The 24,000-nt window shown below is 38.3% G+C and overlaps 1 protein-coding gene across 10 annotated transcripts in view; it reads right to left on the bottom strand.

Annotated features, from left to right (window-relative positions):
• Nucleotides 1-24,000, bottom strand: part of LOC115217577 (cell surface glycoprotein 1) — a 314,511-nt gene that overhangs the window by 151,231 nt on the left and 139,280 nt on the right. For all 10 annotated transcript variants that reach the window (XM_029787322.2, XM_029787323.2, XM_036507206.1 and 7 more), the window contains one exon: nucleotides 6,157-6,999. In XM_029787322.2, the coding sequence (XP_029643182.1) occupies nucleotides 6,157-6,999 (843 nt within the window). The remainder of the gene's footprint in view (nucleotides 1-6,156; nucleotides 7,000-24,000) is intronic.

The raw sequence follows: 24,000 nt of genomic DNA, 5'->3' as shown, positions 1-24,000 counted from the left end.
TTTTTTTCTCCAGGCAGATGGCAAATCAACAAAACAGAAAACAGAAAACCTCCGCTATTGAATTATTATTTTGTTTTTCACTATCAATTAATTAAAACATTTTAAATCAGGACAAAATATATGAGATTCATGCATTAACATAAATATCATTGAAGATTAGAAATTCTTTTTTTTTTTTTGTTTCCTTCTTTATCCCAGATGTTATTGTCAAATAAGGGAAGAAAATGCAGCCGAATAAAAAATTGTGAAGGAATGTAACTTTTCCTTAAATTATAGAATAATGATAATAATAATAATAATGATGATGATGATGGTAATGAATTAATTGAAATTTAACCAGTAGTAACTTGTGACTCCTATGTTGTAAAAATATCCACTCCAGAGGCAACTTGCTTTCCATGCTTGTTGAATGAATGATTATAGATAATGAATAGATCAACAGAGCAGCTGCTAAGTGAAATGTAACCAAATAAACAGAAAAAAGAAAAGAAAATGTAGTGTTTTCAATGGTTCTTGAACAATTTGTACAATCCGAGAAAGACAGCTGAAGTATATAAGGACAAAAATAATCAAAACTGGCGACAAATTTAGTAAACATCAAATCAATGACTAGCAAGATTGATTCTGTGAACTCCTGATGACAGACAGAGAGAAATAGAGAGTAACAGATGTTTGTTACAAATTCAAAAAAGTTCAATCATATGCTTGTTAAATGGAAAGACAATCCAGAATTTCACAAGTGGTATGTGGGAAAAAATCTACATTTGTAACTGCTGTTAAAATATTATATAGAATGTTAACTTTTTCCTTATAATATTTCTAAGGAAATACACAGTTTGTGTGTTTGAAGTTCTTTTGTGGACAATCAATAATTTGTAAAACTTACTACTAAAATAAGTAACATAGGTGTAGTAGGAGTGGAACCACATGGTTCCGGGTTCAGTCCCACTGCGTGGCACCTTGGGCAAGTGTCTTCTACTATAGCCTCGGGCCTACCAAAGCCTTGTGAGTGGATTTGGTAGATGGAAACTGAAAGAAGCCCATCGTATATATGTATGTTGTGTGTGTGTGTGTGTTTGTGCCCCCAACATCGCTTGACAACCAATGCTGGTATGTTTACGTCCCCGTAACTTAGCGGTTCGGCAAAAAGAGACCGATAGAATAAGTACTGGACTTACAAAGAATAAGTCCTGGGGTCGATTTGCTTGACTAAAGGCAGTGCTCCAGCATGGCCACAGTCAAATGAGTGAAATATGTAAAAGAGTAACATTTTCAGTATCAACCTGGTATTTCGAACATGACTCAAAATTGTGATAGATGGTATTAATTTAGACATGCAGGTAGTTAATTTGGGGTAGCCATGTATCTTCTCTACAGCAAGACACCTGCATGTGTCCCTCTATCATACTTTAACCCTTTTGTTATTGTATTTATTTTGAGATGCTCTGTGTTTCTTTCAATTACTTTAAATATAACAAAGGATTTAGCAAAATAACTTAGTCATCATTCAGCTAGTATTAGGAACATAAACTGTGATTAAGGTTTGGTGGAAGATTTTAATTCAAAACCTATGAAAACAAGACATTTGTACTCAGAGCCAGAGCTAGTTTCAGCCGGGTTGGTAACGAAAGGGTTAACCCTTTAGCATTCAGACTACTCTGTCAAATGCAATGTTTGTTCATTCACATTGTTTAACCCTTTCGTTACTGTATTTATTTTGAGATGCTCTGTATTTCTTTCAATTACTATATATATATATATTACAAAAAATAGTAAAATAACTTCGTTATCATTCAGCTAGTGTTAGGAACATAAATTATGACTAAGATTTAGCGGAAGATTTGAATTCAAACTTATGAAAACAAGTCATTTGTATTCAGAGCTAGAGCCGGTTTCAGCCAGGTTGGTAACAAAAGGGTTAATGTCCTAACACCACCTACAAAGCCATTACTTTCTTCAATACTAACCTCACTTAGTCAAGGATTTTGTTTCCTTTACTTTGTCTGTCTTGCAAGTTATTTGGCAATCTCACAAGTGCTGGTGGCATGCAAAAAGCACTCAGTACACACTGTAAGTGGTTGGTGTATGGAAAGGCATCCAGCCACAAACTATGCTGACTGAAGCTGACATTAGAGCTCAATGTGGCCCTGAGGTTTACCAGATCCTGTCAAGTATCCAATCCATGTCAGTATGGAAAACAAAATTTAAATGATGATGATGAAAATTTTAATCCTTTCGTTATCAACCCAGCTGAAACCGGCTCTGACTCCAGCATGGCTGCAGTCACATGACTGAAACGAGTAAAAGAGTAACAGGGTAGGAGCATGTACCACAGAGTGATGGAAAACCTTCAGCAAAACCATGTCAACGTGATCAAGAAGTTTGCTTCCCAACTGCTTGGTTTCAGGTTCAATCTTGCTGTGTAGTACATTAACCCTTTTGTTGCCAACCCAGCTGAAACCGGCTCTGGCCTGTAGTACAAATGTCTTGTTTTCATAAGTTTGGAATTAAAATCTTCCACCAAACTTTAGTCACAATTTATGTTCCTAACACTAGCTTAATGATAACCAAGTTATTTTGCTAAATATTTTGTTATATTTAAAGTAATTGAAAGAAACACAGAGCATCTCAAAATAAATACAGTAACAAAAGGGTTAAAGTTGTGGGAGTAATATAAAAAAATAACGAGGTATTTGCATCAAAATCATTGGCATAAAAATGGTTCATCTTGAGAAGATTAAAGTTGGCTATAAAAAGAGATATTAATGAGACTCCTCATGAGATATTGCTGTAACTTAGGAAGGTCATTAGGAGGAGGAGGAGGAGACCCCCTTCAGTCATGAATGACCATGGGATTGCACCTAGAAAGTTACCCTCCAAGGCACAAGTCCGGGCAAGGTTGTTTATGGAAGACCAGCAGCCGCCCATGCATACCAGCCTCCCCTTTCCACACCACCGATGTTATCCAAGGGAAAGGCAAAGGGGCCGATACTGCTTGGCACTTGTGACGTTGCAACTCATTTCTACAGCTAAGTGAACTGGAGCAACGTGAAATAAAGTGTCTTGCTCAAGAACACAACATGCAGCCCGGTCCAGGAATCGAACTCACAACTTCATGATCATAAGCTCTACGCTTTAACCATGCACCTTCACAGGAAGGTCATTACATCAATAATAAACACATTCACAGTTGTTGTTTAAACCAAGGAAGACCCTGATTGAGCAGACCTTTGAATAGGGCTATGACATCCTATTATTTTGATTATCAGGGAAAACTTTGTCCAATGTAGGGTCTGTCATGACAAACCCTGGGATTCATGAGGCCAGAAACTAACCTGGTTCCCATGGTATATAAATGACTGAGATTACAACACACTACACAATCCAGGAATTGAAACCATGATTTTATGATCATGAGTGCAATACCCTAACCACTAGGCTATATGATTTCAATTTTTTAAGATGGCAGGGTGAATGATGAGTGACATATGGCTGCTATTTCTAGCAGGTTGAGTTACCATACAGATCAGTGGTTCTAAACCATTTTCCGTTTATGGACCCTATTGGTACCTATTTTATTCTACTGGACCTAAATAGACATTTGATGTGCATAAAAAATCATTACTCTATTTCTATAATTAAATCATCATCATCATCGTCGTTTAACGTCCGCTTTCCATGCTAGCATGGGTTGGACGAATGACTGAGGGCTGGCTAACCAGATGGCTGCACCAGGCTTCAATCTTGATCTGGCAGAGTTTCTACAGCTGGATGCCCTTCCTAATGCCAACCACTCTGAGAGTGTAGTGGGTGCTTTTACATGCCATCAGCACGGGGCCAATCAGGTGGTACTGGCAACGACCTCGCTCAAATCTTTTACACATGCCACCGGCACAGGTGCCTGTAAGGCGACGCTGGTAACGATCACACTCGAATGCTGTCTTTTAGATGCCACCGGCACGGAGGCCAGATAGCCGCTCTGGTAACGATCACGCTCGAATGGTGTCTTTTATGTGCCACTGGCACGGAAGCCGGTTAGCCACTCTGTCAATGGTCACACTCGTATGGTGCTCTTTGCAACCTGCTAGCACGGACACCAGTCATCAAATTTGATTTTGACTTTTGATTAAAAAATTAGAAATATTTTGTGTCTCATAGAAATATAACCAATTTATTGCAGATAAATTTTAACAACAAAATCTTCTGTGGACCCTGACTGAGAATCACTACTAGAGCCTCTAATGTCTGGGTGTGTTGTTCATGTGTTCAAAAGTGTGTATTGAAACACACCCCTACTGACAGCACTTCAAAATCTCAAATTGAACAGGAATGCTACTTATGCAGTACATTTAGACACAAAAATATTGTACTTAATAAACCAGGATACACAATACTATGTGCATCCTGGTTTCAGAATGGATAGGCTACACCTCTTGTGGGTCATGAGAAATAACAGTAAGGATAAATTACTGGTTAGTAATCTTTATATATAAAGCTGAAGTTGTCTGTGTATGGCAGGTTTGGTAGCCTTCAACTAACACAATCTTCTCCTAGACCCTGCAGTGCAAGTTGACCAAAATTGAGAGTATGATAGAAGAAGGCTTGCTCTTCCTTCCATACAAGAAAAATTAAAATCGGATCATGTTAACACCAAAAATTTTTTACATCAAAAAGGTGCTTTTTTCTATGAAAATCCCAATTTTTTACGATTTTTTGACTGCTGTGTTGCAGTGTATTTCAACCAGAAAAATGTTCACTTAAAGAGAATAACAATGCAAAATTTTTACTTTTCAAAAATTCCAATTCAGCATATATAAGAGACAAGTTTCCATGACAGTTTCTGTCAAGCAAATTCACTCACAAGACAATATGTTACACACTGGGAGAGAACCTGAATCCTCATGGTTAGGAAGCAAGCTTTTTAACCACACAGCCATCTCTGTGCTTATGTATAACTGTCTTTTTTTTTATTAATTCTCTAGGAATTAACTTAGATTCTCTTTTTTCCACCCATCTCTAGCTAATCTATTTATGAAAATAAAACCCATAAGATGTTACAAGAGAAAGGAAAATATTCATAAAGATAGTTGTTATGCTGTATATACTGTGTTTGTGAAAGCAGGAAATATTTCTGATCCATTTTCATTGCAATTTGAATTATATTTCTGAAGATCTCAGTGGTCATTTTCGGTATTTTTCAATTCAATATCTATCAGTGCCTATGATAAATATTGAATTTTTAGACTTTACTCCAGCATGGCCACAGTCTCTGGCTGAAACTCATATGGTAGGCTAATAGACATAATGATCTTGGCAAGGCAACCGAAGTACAATAATTAAGACAAGGGAAATAACTCTGCAAACTTTCAGTGAAATGTAATAACTTTTTTTTTTTAATGCTCCCAACGAGTGTTTGGTTCTAAGATTGTCTGATTTATAGGAAAATGGGATCTCATGAGAATGCAAATAGAATTCTTGAAGAAAAAACGGTTGCCTCAAACTAAACTAATATTTTATTTGGTGGATGTTTTATTTGGCGAAAATGTTTAAAAGATATGTTGATTTAATAACAGAGTTGGAAAATGGGTGTTTCTAAGGATCTTTTCGGTTTGAACATAATTTCTAGATAACTAAAAAATTTAAAACTTCGTATACTGGTATAATGTGTTTATAAAACATCTTTTTCTCTTGGCTTTATTGAGAAAATTCTATAGTTTGTAAGATATTTGTTGTTTTTTTTTCTTCAATTTCTGCAATTTCAACCAATCAAATACGTCCATTGAGGTAAAAAAACATTCTGTGCCGTATGAATATGTCCCTCGTTTAAGAAACAGATTGGGTTTATTTACATTTCTGAAGAAAAAAAGATACCCTTCCCCCCACCCCTAACTCTAAAATAGATTGAAATGCAATAGATCGATACTAGGGTCATAATTTCATATGACACCGCTAGAAAAAACTGCCGTTCAAACCGAAAAGATCTGTTTCTAAATGTCTTTGACAAACATTTACCTCGGGAATTAAGGTTATACAAATAAATTAAAATAAAATCCAATATTGAAGTAATCTTTTGAAGTGTTGAACTTAGAAAATTCATCATCGAAATACATTTTAATGTAATGGTTAATGAAAAAAAGAAAGGTAAAAAGAACTCACCTGGTGTATAATCATGTCATCGGGACTTGGGCTACGTGTATTTCTCCCTTCAGAGCTGATACTAGGTTCCTTAGGACTAGGACTTCGACACGCTTCTTTATTAATGTCGAATTCTGGGCTTTTACCATGACACAAACTCGTCCTTTTTCTAGGAGTTGGCGTCGGGACTGGGCTGTGCATCGAGTCACGGCGTGTTTCGCTATCATTCTCTTCCGAAGTAGCAGCTATGTTAGCAGTTTCCTCATCGGACATACTTGGGCTGGGGCTATGACAGACATTTCGTTCATGTGGTTCTTCATCGCTAGCTGGAGTCGGGCTTGCAGGCCGCTCCGTAGGACTAGCACTATCGCTGCGGCTGTGAGATGGAGACTTGCGCTGTTCTTCCTCCTGCGTTTGTGGAATTTCTATTTCGACTTCAGCTTCGATGGCATTATCCTCTTCTGTCACTTCAGAAGCAGCCTCCTCTGCTGGTTTGCTTTCTTTTTCAATATCATGAACCACCATCTCATCCATTGTATCAGAAACAACGACGATATCATCTTCGTCATTATTGTTATCGATTTCTTTCTTCAAGGAAGGTAAAGTGTCATACAAAGGACTGGATTCTTCAGTCTTGAGTGTAACACTTATCTCCTGACCATCACCCGATTCTTTCATAACATTTTCGTATGTATCGTCATTGTCCGCTTTACCATTCACACTGACATTCTCATACACGGGATGAGCAAGGGGCTCACTGTTAGCATAGATGTGTCCTTCGTTTAATTCAGACATGTCTTCGTCGTCTTTTACCTCATAATCTGTATCAAAATTATTTGAAATACCGTTTTCTTTTGGCTTTTCCTGCAAAGACAAGAAAAGAGAGAAATTTTTTTAATTAGTACAGAATTAGGAATTAAGTTTTAAATATTAAGCAAGATCAGAAATTAGGTTTTAATTTTAACAATATTTAACCCTTTCGTTACCAACCTGGCTGAAACTGGATCAAGCTCTGAGTGCAAATGTCTTGTTTTCATAAGTTTTGAATAAAAATCTTCCACCAAACCTTAGTCACAATTTATGTTCCTAACACTAGCTGAATGATAACCAAGTTATTTTACTAAATTCTTTGTTATATTTAAAGTAATTGAAAGAAACTCAGAGCATCTCAAAATAAATACAGTAACGAAAGGGTTAAAGAAAAATTTGATGTAAGTAACCCTTATGACACCTGGTTCTATGGCACTAACTTCCTGGTTTAAAGTAATCTGAAATAAAACTCTCCATCAAGATACCATGTCAATTTATGATTCAAACACCAGCTTAATAACAACTGAATTATTTAAATAACTCCATCATTAGTTTCAGAATTAATAAAAAACACCACCCAAACGTGGCCAATGTCAGCGCCACCTTGACTAGCGTCCGTGTCGGTGGCACATAAAGAGCACCAACCGATCGGGGACGTTGCCAGCCTCATCTGGCCCCTGTGCCGGTGGCACGTAAAAAGCACCCACTACACTCATGGAGTGGGTTGGCGTTAGGAAGGGCATCCAGCTGTAGAAACACTGCCAGATCAGACTGGAGCCTGGTGCAGCCTTCTGGCTTCCCAGATCCCAGTCAAACCGTCCAACCTATGCTAGCATGGAAAACGGATGTTAAACGATGATGATGATGATGAAAAGCTAGTCTTTCAACAGAAATATGGTAACAAAAATGTTAAAGAGTTCAAAAAAATTATTTTCTCCTTGGTCACAAGTTTTTCCAAAACATTGTAATTCGCTTGAAGCATTGTAATAATGTAGAATGTAAAAAAAAAGTAATAGAAAGCTTCTGACAATATGGAAAGTTTAATAAAACCTTTATATTTCAGGCGCAAAGGCCCATCTTCAGAAGGAAAAAAAACAGTCTCAGAAAAGTCCAATTATGTAGGTTGTGTAAACCCATTCAAATAAAACATATCTGTATAAATGAAAGCACTGCTGACTGAACTCTCTTCTGTTCTATGTAAGCCACACAAGAACTGAAGGGGTAGATGCTTACAGATATGAAAAATGTTCCCTTGTTAAGTGAAATGGTCTTGGGTTAAGTTAATATGAGAAGCTGGTTATAAAACTATTCAGAGAGAGTCACAGGTAACTAAGTTGACTGACCAACAGACCACTAGATGAAGATTTGATAGCTTGTACTGCATCAATATCCAAGACATTTAAGCCGTGCAGGCTCTGTCTGGTTTGGTACAATGTGCTGGGTACAATCAATTGTTATAAGCTGTGTAAAGTGCAGTTACAGACTACAAAGAGTTTTTTAAGTTTGTAGTGCTGATTTCATTCAAGACCTCACAAGGGATTAGATACACATAGCCACAAGAGGTCTCTCTTGTAAACAGGGCTTATTCTTTGTAAGCCTAGTACTTATTCTATCGGGCTCTTTAGCCTAATCGCTAAGTTATGGGGACGTAAACACACCAGCATCGGTTGCCAAGTGATGTTGGGGGAACAAACATAGACACACATACACACATATATATATATATATATATACACAAATATGACAGGCTTCTTTCAGTTTCTGTCTACCAAATCTGAGGCTATAGTAGAAGACATTTGCCCAATGTGCAGTAGGAATGAACCCGGAACCATGTGGTTGGTAAGCAAGCTACTTACCACACAGCCCACTCCTGCGCCTATGTTAACATTTAATGAATTAACTAATTGATTAACCATTTTATCAATCAATCAATCAATCAATCAACCAGCTAGATTTGTTTAACCCTTTAGTATTTAAACCGGCCATATCCAGCCAAAATATTTAAAATGACTAAATCCAGGCTCTCACATCTACCCTACAATGTTATTCTACATTAAGTAATTACACCATCAAGATCTTGAAGATATGGGATAATGTAGAATTAATTCAAATCAATGTGAATCAATAAGCATTATGTTTGATAGAATAATCTGAACACTAAAGGGTTAAAGTCCTTTTGTCATCATTTGTGACAGCTTCAATGACCTGAAACAGGGCTGGAAGAGAGAGAGGGCCTATCATTGATGAAGTCACAAACAGCAACAAAAGGACGTTGCTGATTGACTGACTGACTGAATAATTAATCAAACAACCGATTAGTTAATTTGATAAATGTTAACGAAGTAAAACAGAACCAGTTCGTGTGTTTATTAATAATAGCATTATGACTCTTCTGAGGCATCAAAAAAAAAAAACCTGTTTCAATACAAGTTCACATCAAGAATCTTGCAAACTAAACACAATAACAAAAGGAAATAGATTTTAGACATTTTGTTTTTGAAAAGTGCTTACTCTTTTACTTGTTTCAGTCATTTGACTGTGGCCATGCTGGAGCACCGCCTTTTAGTCGAGCACATCGACCCCAGGACTTACTAAGCCTAGTACTTATTCTATTGGTCTCTTTTGCTGAACCGCTAAGTAAAGGGGATGTAAACACACCACCATCGGTTGTCAAGCGATGTTGGGGGGGACAAACATAGACACATAAACACACATACACATACATACATACATATATACGATGGGCTTCTTTCAATTTCCATCTACCAAATCCACTCACAAGGCTTCGGTCGGCCTGAGGCTATAGTAGAAGACACTTGGTCAATGTGCCACGCAGCCACTCCTGTTTAGTACAATCTCATTTACTTTCAGCAACGATAGTCTTTTAACGTAGTAAAGATGGCTCAAAACTACAATTTATTTGGGGATTCTTTTATTTTTTTTACTTGCTTTAGTCATTTGACTGTGGCCATGCTGGAGCATCGCCTTGAAGGGATTTAGTTGAACAAATCGACCCCAGATCTTACTTTTTTATTAAAGCCTAGTACTTATTCTGTTGGTCTTTTTTGCTGAACTGCTAAGTTACGGGGATGTAAACACACCAACATTGGTTGACAATGATGACGTGGGGACAAACACAGACACAAAGATACACAAATACATACATACATATATATGTAAATATATAACAGGTTTCTTTCAGTTTCCGTCTACCAAATCCATCCACAAGGCTTTGGTCAGCTCGAGGCTATAGTAGAAGACACTTGCCCAAGGTGCCATGCAGTGGGACTGAACCTGGAATCATGTGGTTGAGAAGCAAGCTTCTTACCACACAGCCACACCTTATTTACAATTGACGGATATTTGTCATCATCTTGTTTGTTGTTAACACAGTGTTTCGGCTGATGTGCCCTCCAGCCTTCATCAGGTATATCAGCTGAAACGTGTTAACAACAAACAAGATGAGGACAAATATCCATCAATTGTAAATAATGTACATAATTCCTCATCTCTTAAATATAGAACTGTAGTATCTAATTGGTATAGAGCCGGCATTAGACTTCAATGGAGACATATAGAAAAACTCCATCAAAAACTAGCTCGTCTTTCAAACCATCTAACTTTCCTGTGTAGATGTAGAGACTCAAAGCTAATACCACATCATCATTGTTTAACGTCCGCTTTCCAAGCTAGCATGGGTTGGACAATTTGACTGAGGACTGGCGAACCAGATGGCTGCGCCAGACTCCAATCTGATCTGGCAGAGTTTCTACAGCTGGATGCCCTTCCTAACACCAACCACTCTGAGAGTGTAGTGGGTGTTTTTATGTGTCACTGGCACGATGGCCAGTCAGGCGGTACTGGCAACGGCCACGCTCAAATGGTGCTTTTTATGTGCTACCTGCACAAATGGCACACCTGATGAAGGCCAGAGGGTAGTATATCAGCCGAAATGTGTTAACAACAAACAAGATGAGGACAAATATCCATCAATTGTAAATAATGTACATAATTCCTTATCTCTTAAATATAGAACAGCCACACCTGTATCAATTACTATTTTCTAATTTTCCTTTTGTTTTTTTTGGCCAACAAACTATTTGATTTTCACTGTTTGCATTTACTGGCAAAAACGAAAAAAAAAAAAAGAAAGAGAGGAAAGTGACCATCCCCATATATAATAACAATATCTGTTTCAACACACAACTTCACATCAAGAATTTTTGCAGAACAAATACAATTTTATCAGTTACACACAAACACGAGGAGATGGGGGAAGTGGAGGTGGCTTCGAAATAACAACCGAGATGTTTAGAGATGTACTGGAGCGACAGTTAATCTTCTACAAATTCAAACATAGCTGTACGTTTAACCAGCGTAAGATACACAATAACAGAAAGCACGCCTGAAACAAACAGCAGGTTAATGGAGCTTAATGAGAATTTCCTGTGTATTGATTAAAACAATGACATATTTACAGGTGTTTTGTTGGTTATTTTGCTTTTTTTTTTTTTTTTTGCTTTTTTCCCCCCACTTTTTATTGAAATTAGGTTATTGATCTGCATCAGGATGTTTAATGAGATCCTTATCTCATCTACGGAAGGACCGCGCCGATTGATATTGTAGAGTTTTAAAAGTCATGAGATAGGATTTACAGACGTTCTGACATACTGACATGGATCACAAAGGAATTTTAATTCAACAACATATGCTAATTAATGTTAATTGATCCAACAAACGAGGGATTTTCTCTCTAATATCAATCATGGGGCAAACTGCAACCCACACAATGCAACAAAAATATTACTTATTTCTTTACTACCCACGAAGGGCTAAACATAGAGAGGACAAACAAACAGATTAAGTCGATTACATCGACCCCAGTGCGTAACTGGTACTTAATTTATCGACTCCAAAAGGATGAAAGGCAAAGTCTACCTCATCGGAATTTGAACTCAGAACATAACGGCAAACAAAATACCTATTTCGTTACTACCCACAAGGGGTTAAACACAGAGAGGACAAACAAGGACAGACAAACAGATTAAGTCGATTACATCGACCCCAGTGCGTAACTGGTACTTAATTTATCAACTCTGAAAGTATGAAAGGCAAAGTCGACCTTGGCGGAATTTGAACGCAGAATGTAATGGCAGACGAAATACGGCTACGCATTTTGCCCGGCGTGATAACGTTTCTGCCAGCTCGCCTTTCTTTTCAGTAATGCGGCCCCACATGATGTTGAGCAATGACTCATGTGGCCCACTTCTCAAAAAAGTTGCCTATGCCTGCTCTATATGATTGTTTCACCAATTAGAAATAGCAGCCAAATCTTACTCAAATTACACCATACTGTCTTATAATAAAGATGGCGTACATTAGATAATGTCTTCCTAGATACACTATGTCTCAATAAAAGAGGAGAGGAGAGGTTCATGACAAACATATTTGATCATGAATTACTTGGATCTAAACAACACAAATTCCTTCCACACACATCATCATCATCATCATCACCATCCTTTAACATCTGTTTTCCATGCTAGTATGGTTTGGACAGTTTAACAGGATCCAAAGAACCAGAGGACTGCACCAAGTCCAGTGTCTTCTGTGATATAGTTTCTATGGCTGGATGTCCTTCCTAATGCCAACCACTTTACAGAATGTACTGGGCACTTGTAATGTAGCACCAGCATCAATGAGGTTACTATGACAAAGAAGATGCCAGATGTTGAAAGGCTAAAGTGTGACAAAGGGACAGGTACAAGTGTTTTGCTTTAGAGAAAATACTTGGCTGCCTTGTGAAGGCACATGGCTCAGTGGTTAGAGCGTTGGGCTCACAATCATGAGGTAGTGAGTTCGATTCCTGGACTGGGCTGTGTGTTGTGTTCTTGGGCAAGACACTTTATTTTATGTTGCTCCAGTTCACTCAGCTGTAGAAATGAGTTGCGACATCATTGGTGCCAAGCTGTATCAGTCTTTGTCTTTCTCTTGGATAATATCTGTTTCTTTATTACCCACAAGGGGCTAAACATAGAGGGGACAAACAAGGACAGACAAAGGGATTAAGTTGATTACATCGACCCCAGTGCGTAACTGGTACTTAATTTATCGACCCCAAAAGGATGAAAAGCAAAGTTGACCTCGGCAGAATTTGAACTCAGAACATAACGGCAGATGAAGTACGGATACGCATTTCGCCCGGCGTTTTAATGTTTCTGCCAGCTCGTTGGATAATATCGGTGGCACAGAGAGGGAAGGCTGGTATGTATAGGTGACTGCTGGTCTTCCATAAACAAATTTGCCTGGACTTGCGCCTCAGAGGGGAACTTTCTAGGTGCAATCCCATGGTCATCTAGGTGTAATCCCATGGTCATTCTTGACCGAAGGGGTCTTTACTATTTTGCCTTGTATTATATAAGGATCTTCTCTTCTTTTCTTGAGACAGCATTCACCCAGGGTGGGTTGAGCTGGCTTCATCCATCCTCAATGCTGCATCTCTCACAAACGCCGACCAGACCTGGCAATCTGAGGCTAACGACCGCGTGATCTCCAACTGATCCCTATTCCAGCGGTGAATGCCGTAGACATGGGTGCCTAGGTTGGGTTCCAGATCAGCCTTGACTGTCATCAGCCAGGTTTTTCGTTGTCCACCACATCGCTTTCGCCAACCCTGAAGGGGAGCTGGGGCAATTGCTTCATAGATGAATTCTCCTGGTTGATGATGGAATTATATAAGGACGGGTGGGAGTAACTGGAAAGTAGACAATGATGGTGGTGAAGAGGTGTCAGAGCATACTCTCAAGATCCAAGGAGGTGAGTGTGAAAGAGAATACAGAAGAGAGGGTGGGTAAGTTCGTTAGTGTGAGAGGAGGGCGAGGGATAGAAATGGGGGTGGAGGTAAATGTAGTGAAGGATGTACAAAGGTGGAAGTGCTGTTGATGGTAATATCAGTATGGAGTGGGTTGAAATAAATGGGAGTGGCTCAGGAAAAGAGGAGGTGATAAGTGACAGTACAGGAAGGGTGGAAAGCAGCTGTATAATAAATTTGTAGACAGAGTAGAGGACAAGGAGTTGATACATGGGGTAGGAGGGGTTAGAGAGAGGCGGAGAGAGAGAGGGAGAGTGAGAGAGAAGTAAGACATATGTACTGGCAGCTATAGTTAGTGGTGGGCAGGGTCAAAGGTGGAGTGAAACCATTGACCTGAGATAAGAGAGGGTGTTAAAGCTAGAGGTATGTTAGTCCTAAGATGTGGCTCATAGGAGAGGAAGGGAGAGAGGAGAGAGATAAGTGGAGGTCAGAGAGAAGTGACTGATAGAACATAGAGCAGGGAAGGGATGGTATATCCAGAGAGAGAGGGTGAAGTAAATAGTAATACAAAGAGGGAGGGGGGAAACGAAATATGCACATTTGACTGTGGCCATGCTGGAGCACTGCCTTTAGTTGAGCAACTCTTTGTATGCCCTGTACCCATTCCATTGGTCTCCTTTGCCGAACCGCTAAGTTCGTAAACACACCAACATCGGCTGTCAAGTGATGTTGGGGGAACAAACAGACACACAAACATATACACACACACATAAATTTATATACATATATACGATGGGCTTCTTTCAGTTTCCGTCTACCAAATCCACTCACAAGGCTTTGGTCGGCCAAAGGCTATATTAGAAGACACTTGCCCAAGGTGCGACGCATTGGGACTGAACCTGGAACCATGTGGTTGGTAAGCAAGCTATGTACCACACAGCAACTCCTGCGCCTAAACTTAATAAAAGAGTGAAGGGAGAGGTACAAGGAAAATGAGTGATGGGGAGAGATTGGGTGTAGGGGCAGGGCCCAGTGAGTATAAAGACCAGTGGTTCAAAACCACCTTATGCCAATGAATTTCTGTTTCACTCCGCTGTGTTAGACATTTGATATATACTCTTTTGCTCTTTTATTTGTTTCAGTAATTTTGACTGCGGCCATGCTGGAGCACCGCCTTTAGTCGAACAAATCGACCGCCCCAGGACTTTACTCTTTGTAAGCCTAGTAATTATTCTATCTGTTGCTTTTGCCGAACCGCTAAGTTACAGGGATGTAAACACACCAACATCAGTTGTGAACCGATGGCGGAGGGAGAGGAGAGTGACAAACACAGGCACACACAAACATAAACTAATTTTTTACTCCTTTACTTGTTTCAGTCATGTGACTGAGGCCATGCTGGAGCACCGCCTTTAGTCAAGCAAATCGACACCAGGACTTATTCTTTGTAAGCCTAGCACTTATTCTAGCGGTGTCTTTTGCCGAACCGCTAAGTTATGGGGACGTAAACACACCAACATTGGTGTGTATATACACATGATGAGCTTCTTTCAGTTTCTGTGTAACAAATCCACTCCCAATGCTTTGGTCAGCTATAGTAGAAGACACTTGCCCAAGGTGCCATGCAGTGGGGCTGAACCCAGAACCATGTGGTCGGTAAGCAAGCTACTTACCACACAGCCATTCCTGCACCTATATATATATATATACAAAGTTTTAATATCTGTTTTCCATGTTGGCATGGCTTGGGTGGTTTAACCAGGGCTGGCAAGCTGTGAATCTGCACCACATTCCAGTCTGATTTGGCTTGGATTCTAAATTCGGATGCCTTTCCTAATGCCAACCACTTTACAGAGTATGGATGAGTGATCTTAGCATGGCACTGGCACAAGGTTCTTGCTGGCCAATCCTCTTTACCAGTGGATGTAGTCTTTACACCTTCTGCCGTGGAGGACAGGTCTTCTTGAGTACAGCAAGGCACCAGGTATCTTGGTCCTTTGGCATCTGACCCGAAAGGGTCAGCATGCTGAAGTTGCCCTCCAACACTTTGTCCCATGTCTTCCTGGGACTCCATCTTCCACGAGTACCATCCACTTTGAGAGATCAGCACTTCTTTATGGAGCTGACAGCATCCATCTACATCTCATAACCAAACCAGCTCTGAAATATTTATCTATACTGACACACACACACATCTTGTCCTCCCTTTGTCTGTGTGTGTGTGTCTCTCTCTCTCTCTCTCTCTCTATATATATATATATATATATATTTATTTATATTCATAACGCACCTTGTTTTTTTCTCTTTTTATAATCTCTCTCTCAGACACACAAATGTACATGTATTTATCTGTCTATTCACACCCATGTGGTATGTATGTAAGTACATATATATGTGTGTGTGTGTATATATATGTTGATTCGTTAGCTACTGCACGCATTTTTTTTCTCTCCTTCTTTCTGTGTTTTTCTCTCTCTGTGTATCTTTCTGTTGAAGAGCGTAGGCTCGAAACGTTAAAGACTTGTTTTATTTATATTTCCTGAGCGCCATACTAATACAATTGTTCGTTTGTTTTCCACCTGCCTTCGTCTTTTGTTTATTTTCATAAAGCTTCCCGTTATATATATATATATATATATATATATATATATATATAAATGTATATATATATATGTATGTATATATATGTATGTATATATATGTATATGTATATATATATATATATAATGTATATATATATATGTATGTATATATATGTATGTATATATATGTATATGTATATATATATATATACATGTATATGTATATATATAATATACACATATGTGTATATATATATATATATATATTTACGTATATATATATGTATGTATATATATATATATACATATATTTATTTACGTATATATATATATATGCATACACATACACACATTCACCTAGTTTTATATATTAATGTGTACACACCTCACCACACACACACCTAAAACAGAAATACACTTACAGATCCGCACGCATAACACTACTTAGTTAAAAAACAACATTAACTTCCACCACGGATGATATTCGGTGATAAGTCGGTCGTTCGTAACAGCAACAGCAACAACAACGTTAGGTGGAGAGAAGCTAAGTGAAAGCGCAACAACCGACCGACCACACCCCGTTCCTATCTGCTGTATTGATTGCCATTAAGAACAATCAATGCTTGTTATGGTGAACCTGATAATAATGCAGTCCGCAAGCAGTCTGAACCTTGTTTTAAAGCCAAAAGGTCATGGGGTGGTGGGGGTGGAGACGGAAGAAAAAAAAACACAAACAATAATTTAACATGCATATGTATGTCTTTATACACACAGGTATTATATGCACGGTGTTCTTTTTTCCACCCACCCCCCGCCAGGTTTTACACTAAATAATGCGTGTGCACATACACACATACGCACACAGAAATTTGATGAAAGAGTAACTCGGTACGTGTAATAGGTTTTATTTATATTAGTCAATCAAGGTGATGATGACCGACTTCTCTGCACCTCTGAGTTTCTTCTCACCTGCATGTGGTATGTGGTTGTTCAGGTAATGGAACGAAGTAATCACCACTCACATACAAAGGTGTATGTATGTGTGCGCATACAGTCAGACAAACACACACACACAAATATATATATATATATAAATAAAATAATAATAATGAACTTATTGTATACAGTGCTCAGGTGCACCACACGTAAAAAGCACCCACTACACTCACAGAGTGGTTGGCATTAGGAAGGGCATCCAGCTGTAGAAACACTGCCAGATCAGACTGGAGCCTGGTGCAGCCTTCTGGCTTCCCAGATCCCGGTCGAACCGTCCAACCCATGCTATCATGGAAAACAGACGTTAAACGATGATGATATATATATGTGTACGTATGTATGTATATATATGTCATGGACTCTCCTGTCATTAGACAATGTATGAGTGTTCGGCAATTTCTTACCAAACAACCACACAGATGATGTGTTTATAGTGTTCAAATGTTTCTGTTCACATAAGCTCACTCCCTCCATCAAATCGACATCACCTGTACAGGTGCACTGTGTGCCACATGTCAGATGATGAAATGATCGCAGAGCAATGTGAAACGAAGTGCTTTGCTCAAGAACACAGCACAACGCCCAGTCTGGGAATTGAAACCACGATCTCGCAATTGTGAGTGCAACACCCTAACCACTAAGCCATGCACTTTCATATATATATAGGCACAGACATGGCTGTGTAGCAAGTAGCATGCTTACCAGCCACATGGTTCTGGGTTCAGTCCCACTGCGTGGCACCTTGAGCAAGTGTCTTCTACTATAGCCTCGGGCCGACCAAAACCTTGTGAGTGGATTTGGTAGACAGAAACTGAAAGAAGCCCGTCATATATATATATATATATATTCTTTACTCGAATGGGCTACAGAGCCCAAATAATGACTAATACAAAACATCATTAAATGTCTTTTTCCAGGTCATGCTATTAAATTAGACATGGCCTTAGCCAATTCTGCTGGAACATATCTAAGTATGAAAATTTGTGTGTGTATATATATATATATATATATATATATATACACACACACACACACACACACACATATCATGACCACCATCCTCATCATCATCTAACATCCATTTTCCATGCTGGCATAGGCTTGACAGAAAACTGGTAACCTGAACTAGGTTTCAATCTGATTTGCAAGGTTTCTACAGCTGGATGCCCTTAGTGATGCCAACCACTCCAAGAGTGTGTGTGTGTGTGTGTATGTATGTATACATATACATACATACATACATACATACATACATACATACATATATATATATATATATATATATATGTAAGATATAATAATTTTACATGTCATGTTTTACATATCTTACATACTGCTGCAGCTCAGAACAATGAATATGGAACAGGACTGACTTGTTGAGGAATTTTATAAAGAATATTCATGAAGTGCAGAAACATAATGAATAGATTTTTAAAAAAAATCCTTTTTACCAGAAGACAATTCTCATCTCAAAAAAACTAGCAGAATGGGTGATTCTTCTTCTTCTTTTTACTAAACATGCCTTAATGTTTTGCATTTTCATTTATAAACAACTGCGTCTTTCAGATCAAATATTCCATTCCTTAGTGCAGTCATATTAGCTTTGTGTCTTTTTTGTTCTTCTTCTCTTTTACATGTTTTTAGACAATGGTAAAAGAACGAAATAAAAAATGGAATATTTCTTTAAAAGTGGCCAACCTCACATAAACATCTGTTGGTTGGAACTGAATTCTTGTATTATGTAGAATGTGAAAGAAAGAAAGAGAGAAAAGAAAGGAAAATATGCAACAATAAACACACACACACACATACTCATAAATATGCAAATATGCATTCTGATTAGCATATGTGTGGGTTGTACAATCTAAAACCTTTTCAATATTTATTGACATTAAGGGAGCAAGCTGGTGGAATCATTAGCATGCAGGGCAAAATGGTTCACTGCATTTTGCCTGTCTTTACATTCTGAGTTCAAATTCTGCTAAAGTCGACTTTGCCTTTCATCCTTTTGGTGGGGTCGATAAAATAAGTACCAGTTACGTATTGGGTTCAATGTAACTGACTAGCCCCACCATCTCCCAAAAAGGCTGGCCTTGTGCTAAAATTTAGAATTCATATTTATTCACAGCGAGCTGGCAGAATCATTAACACATCCGACAAAAATGCTTAGTGACATTACACCCATCTTTATGTACCGAGTTCAAATCCTGATGGGGTTGACTTAGCCTTTCATCTTTTCGGGGTCAGTAAAATAAGTACTAGTTATGCATGAGGGGAGGAGGAGGGGTTCGATGAAATTAACTATTCCACTCCTTTGAAAAGGCTGGCCTTGTGATAAAATACAAAAACCAATATTTATTCACATTAAGGTGGTGAGCTGGCAGAATTCTTAGCATATAGGCATAGGAGTGGCTGTGTGGTAAGTAGCTTGCTTACCAACCACATGGTTCCGGTTTCAGTCCCACGCATGGCACCTTGGGCATGTATCTTCAACAATAGCCTCGGGCCAATCAAAGCCTTGTGATTGGATTTGGTAGATGGAAACTGAAAGAAGCCCGTCATATATATGTATGTGTGTTTCCCCCCCCCCCCCCACCTCGCTTGACAACCGATGCTGGGGTTGATGTAATCAACTTACCCCCCTCTGAAATTGCTGGCCTTGTGCCAAAATCTGAAACCAATATTCACATAGGCATAGGCATGTGGTTAAGGAGCTTGCTGTGTAACCTTGTGGTTTTGGGATCAATCCCAGTATGTGGCACCTTGGGCAAGTGTCTTCTACTATAGCCCATCAGGCAAGTGGTGTCGTTTGTTTGCTACCTTCATTGAAATGTTATCTAACTTGGGAACAGTTGAGGGTTGGAGATAAGAGAGAGGATCCTGATATACCAAATCTGCCTCAATGAAATTTGTCTGACCCATGCAAGTGAATGAAACTGTACATTAAAACAGTGTGTGTGTGTGTGAGAGAGAGAGAAAGAGAGAGAGTAAGATAGATACACACACAGGTAGGTAGGTAGATAGATAGACAGGTAACTAGTTAGATCAATCGACCGATAGATAGATATACTGACAGACAAACAGACAGAGATAGATAGATAGATAGATAGATAGATAGATAGATAGATAGATACATACATACATACATAGATAAACAGATAGATAGGTAGACAGATAGATAGACAGATAAATAGATATAGATAGATAGATAGATAGATAGATAGATAGATATAGACAGACAGATAAATAGATAGATGGATAGAGAGATAGATGTACAGATAGATAGAGATAGATAGATAGATAGATAGATGGATAGATGTACAGATAAATAGACAGATAAATAGATAGATATACAGATGAAGAGAGAGAATAGAGAGACAAGGTAACAATGACACAGAATATTGTCTGGTGTTAGTTTTGTAATCTATGAATACTGATGCATTTAATATATTTGCTTTTAACATCTTACAACCAGATTCCTGAAGCATTAATTAATGATTGAAAATATTGATTTGTGTAATATGAGATCAAGAGGTTATATAATATATTGGCCAAAATTAGGTTCATATTATTAACACTGACAACTTAATGAGACATTTTGGTGTGGAAGTTACTCAGGTTAATTCAAGAAACAGATGTAAAAAATTTGGGGTAGAAGCAAGGGTTAATTTAGTAATTGTGTGACAGAGGCATGTGAGCAAAGAAGATTACACCATTAATCTTTCACTTGTTTCAGCCAGTGGACTGTGACGGTTCTGGGGGCACTGCTTGAAAAATTCCAGTTGCAAGGTAAAAAAAAAAAAAAAAAAAAAAAAAATCAACCTCAGTACTTCGTTAAGTCTGGCACTTATTCTATCCATCTCTCTTGGCAAACTGTTAAGTCATAGGCATGTAAACAAACAAACACCAGTTGCTAAGTAGTGGTAGGACAAACACTAAAATCTACACACACACACAAACGTACACACTATACATACATGGTCATTCCAGCATGCAGTGATTGTCTAATTAAGACACATTTTCCTTTTCTCTCTGTACATGAGCATATGCTTGAAATATAAAAAACTTTTCTTTCTATTTTTCCTGGGCATAAACCTAATACATTTACATTTTTCACCTTGTTTTTGTGGGGTTATATATATATATACACACACTTTTTTACTCTTTTACTTGTTTCAGTATATATATATATATAAAATGGACTTCCTCATAATTTCCCCCACACACAATATATATATCTTTTATCTTTTATTTGTCTCAGTCATTAGACTGTGGCCATGCTGGAGCACTACCTTGACAAATTTTTAGTCAAACGAATTGATCCCAGGATTTGTTTTTTTTTAAAAGCCTGGTACTTATTCTATCAGTTTCTTTTTGCCAAACAGCTAAGTTACAGGGACACACCAACAGTAGTTGTCGAGAAGTGGTGGGGGACGAACACAGAACAAAGACACACACACACATATATATATACATACATATATAAACATATATATATATACACACACACACATATATATATATACACATATACATATATATATATACATATACATACATACATATAATATATATGTATGTATATATACACACATACACACACATATATCTTTATATACATCAAAGATTTTCATCTCTTCTCTATTGTAAAACAAAAACTTCTTGTCAGTGAAATAGAAAGATAGATTAAGATTTACCGGAGAAAACACAAGACTAATATATGCTACACCCACAAATGTGGCTTTGTAAAGAATCTGGAGCAAATGGACGACTACGTTGACCTGTCTAATTAATCTAAGCCAGCAACAAAAGGTATTTCAATGACAATAATCACGATAAATTATATGCGTTCACACGCACACGTTATTGTAGAAATGTACTTACTCCTTTAAGGAAAACTTTGGATAAATAACATTAGAAATCTCATCAAATAAATTTTTTGTTCAAAATTACATTTGTGAACTTATAAACAAAGAGCTGAAAGACTGCATTAAGTTATCCATCTTTTAAGTTTAAGCTAGACCCGAAGCAAAACAATCTTTATCCTCTTAAATTAGGACAGGTGCTGTAAAGAGGAGAGTCTGTGTAGTTTCATATATAACAAAGGATTACAATGTCCTGGATTCCAGTTATTTGAAGAAAAATAAGTTAATGGCAGACAGGTTCACTGAAATCTCTGTCAGTTGATATACAAGAGTTGTTCAGTTGACCAAGTTCAGCAAGTAAGATGGCTGCCTATGATGCCTTGTAGTAGGACCGAACCCAAAGCCATGCCACACTTTAGTGTGTATGTATTATCTATCTATCTATACATTATATATCATATATATATATATATATATAATATATATCATCATCATCATCATCATTTAATGTCCGGATGGCCGTCTGCCAGCCTCGTCTGGCACCTGTTCGGTGGCACATAAAAACACCATCCGAGCGTGGCTGTCTGCCATCGTCTGGCACCTGTGTCGGTGGCACATAAAAAACACCATCCGAGCGTGGCCGTCTGCCATCGTCTGGCACATAAAAACACCATCCGAGCGTGGCCGTTTGCCAGCCTCGTCTGGCACCTGTGTCGGTGGCACATAAAATCATCAACTACACTCTCGGAGTGGTTGGCGTTAGGAAGGGCATCCAGCTGTAGAAACCTGCCAGATCTGACTGGACTGGTGCAGCTTTCGGGCTCCCCAGACCCAGTTGAACCGTCCAACCCATGCTAGCATGAAAGCGGACGTAAATGATGATGTGATGATGATGATGATATATATATATATATACTCTTTACTCTCTCTTTTACTTGTTTCAGTCATTTGACTGCGGCCATGCTGGAGCACCGCCTTTAGTCGAGCAAATCGACCCCGGGACTTATTCTTTGTAAGCCCAGGATTGGTCTCTTTTGCCGAACTGCTAAGTGATGGGGATGTAAACACACCAGCATCGGTTGTCAAGCAATGCTAGGGGAACAAACACAGACATGCACACACATATATATATATACGACGGGCTTCTTTCAGTTTCTGTCTATCAAATCCACTCACAAGGCTTTGGTCGGCTCGAGGCTATAGTAGAAGACACTTGCCCAAGGTGCCACGCAGTGGGACTGAACCTGGAACCATGTGGTTGGTAAACAAGCTACTTCCACACAGCCACTCCTGCGCCAATATATATATATATATATCTCATCATTTAATGTCCAATGATGATGATGGTGATGACGACAACAACGGCAATGATAAAAGATAAAAGATGATGATGTACAGCTGTGGTAACATAGGAGTGTTGTCTTCGGTCAGATAATATTCTGTTGTCTGTTTTAAAGCTGTGCTCACTAATTCTGTTTTCACCATTCCCGGAACTAAAGAACATGCTTACAATCAACAATTTTGACAATTGCTCATGGTCTGTTCATTGTACACAAAGAATACTGTCTCTGAAAATATACCTAATTAGCTTGTTTGTTTCAGCCATCATGGCCAAGGCCATATGAAAGAGGCACCGCCGTCAATTAGATCAATGTTTGTTTTGTTTTTTTAGAAAGGACAAAATAGAGAAAACAAATATTTAATAACATTTGGTCAGTGTGCTTTTAAAACAGCACGCCTACAAGAGATGTTATATCATGATGAATACTAGAGTAATTGGCCTATTAATGACGTATACATT

The sequence above is a fragment of the Octopus sinensis genome, linkage group LG11 (assembly GCF_006345805.1).
Source record: "Octopus sinensis linkage group LG11, ASM634580v1, whole genome shotgun sequence".
Lineage (NCBI taxonomy): Eukaryota > Metazoa > Mollusca > Cephalopoda > Octopoda > Octopodidae > Octopus > Octopus sinensis.
The sequence above is the reverse complement of the archived record's forward strand: the minus strand, read 5'-3'. Positions and strand labels throughout refer to the sequence as shown.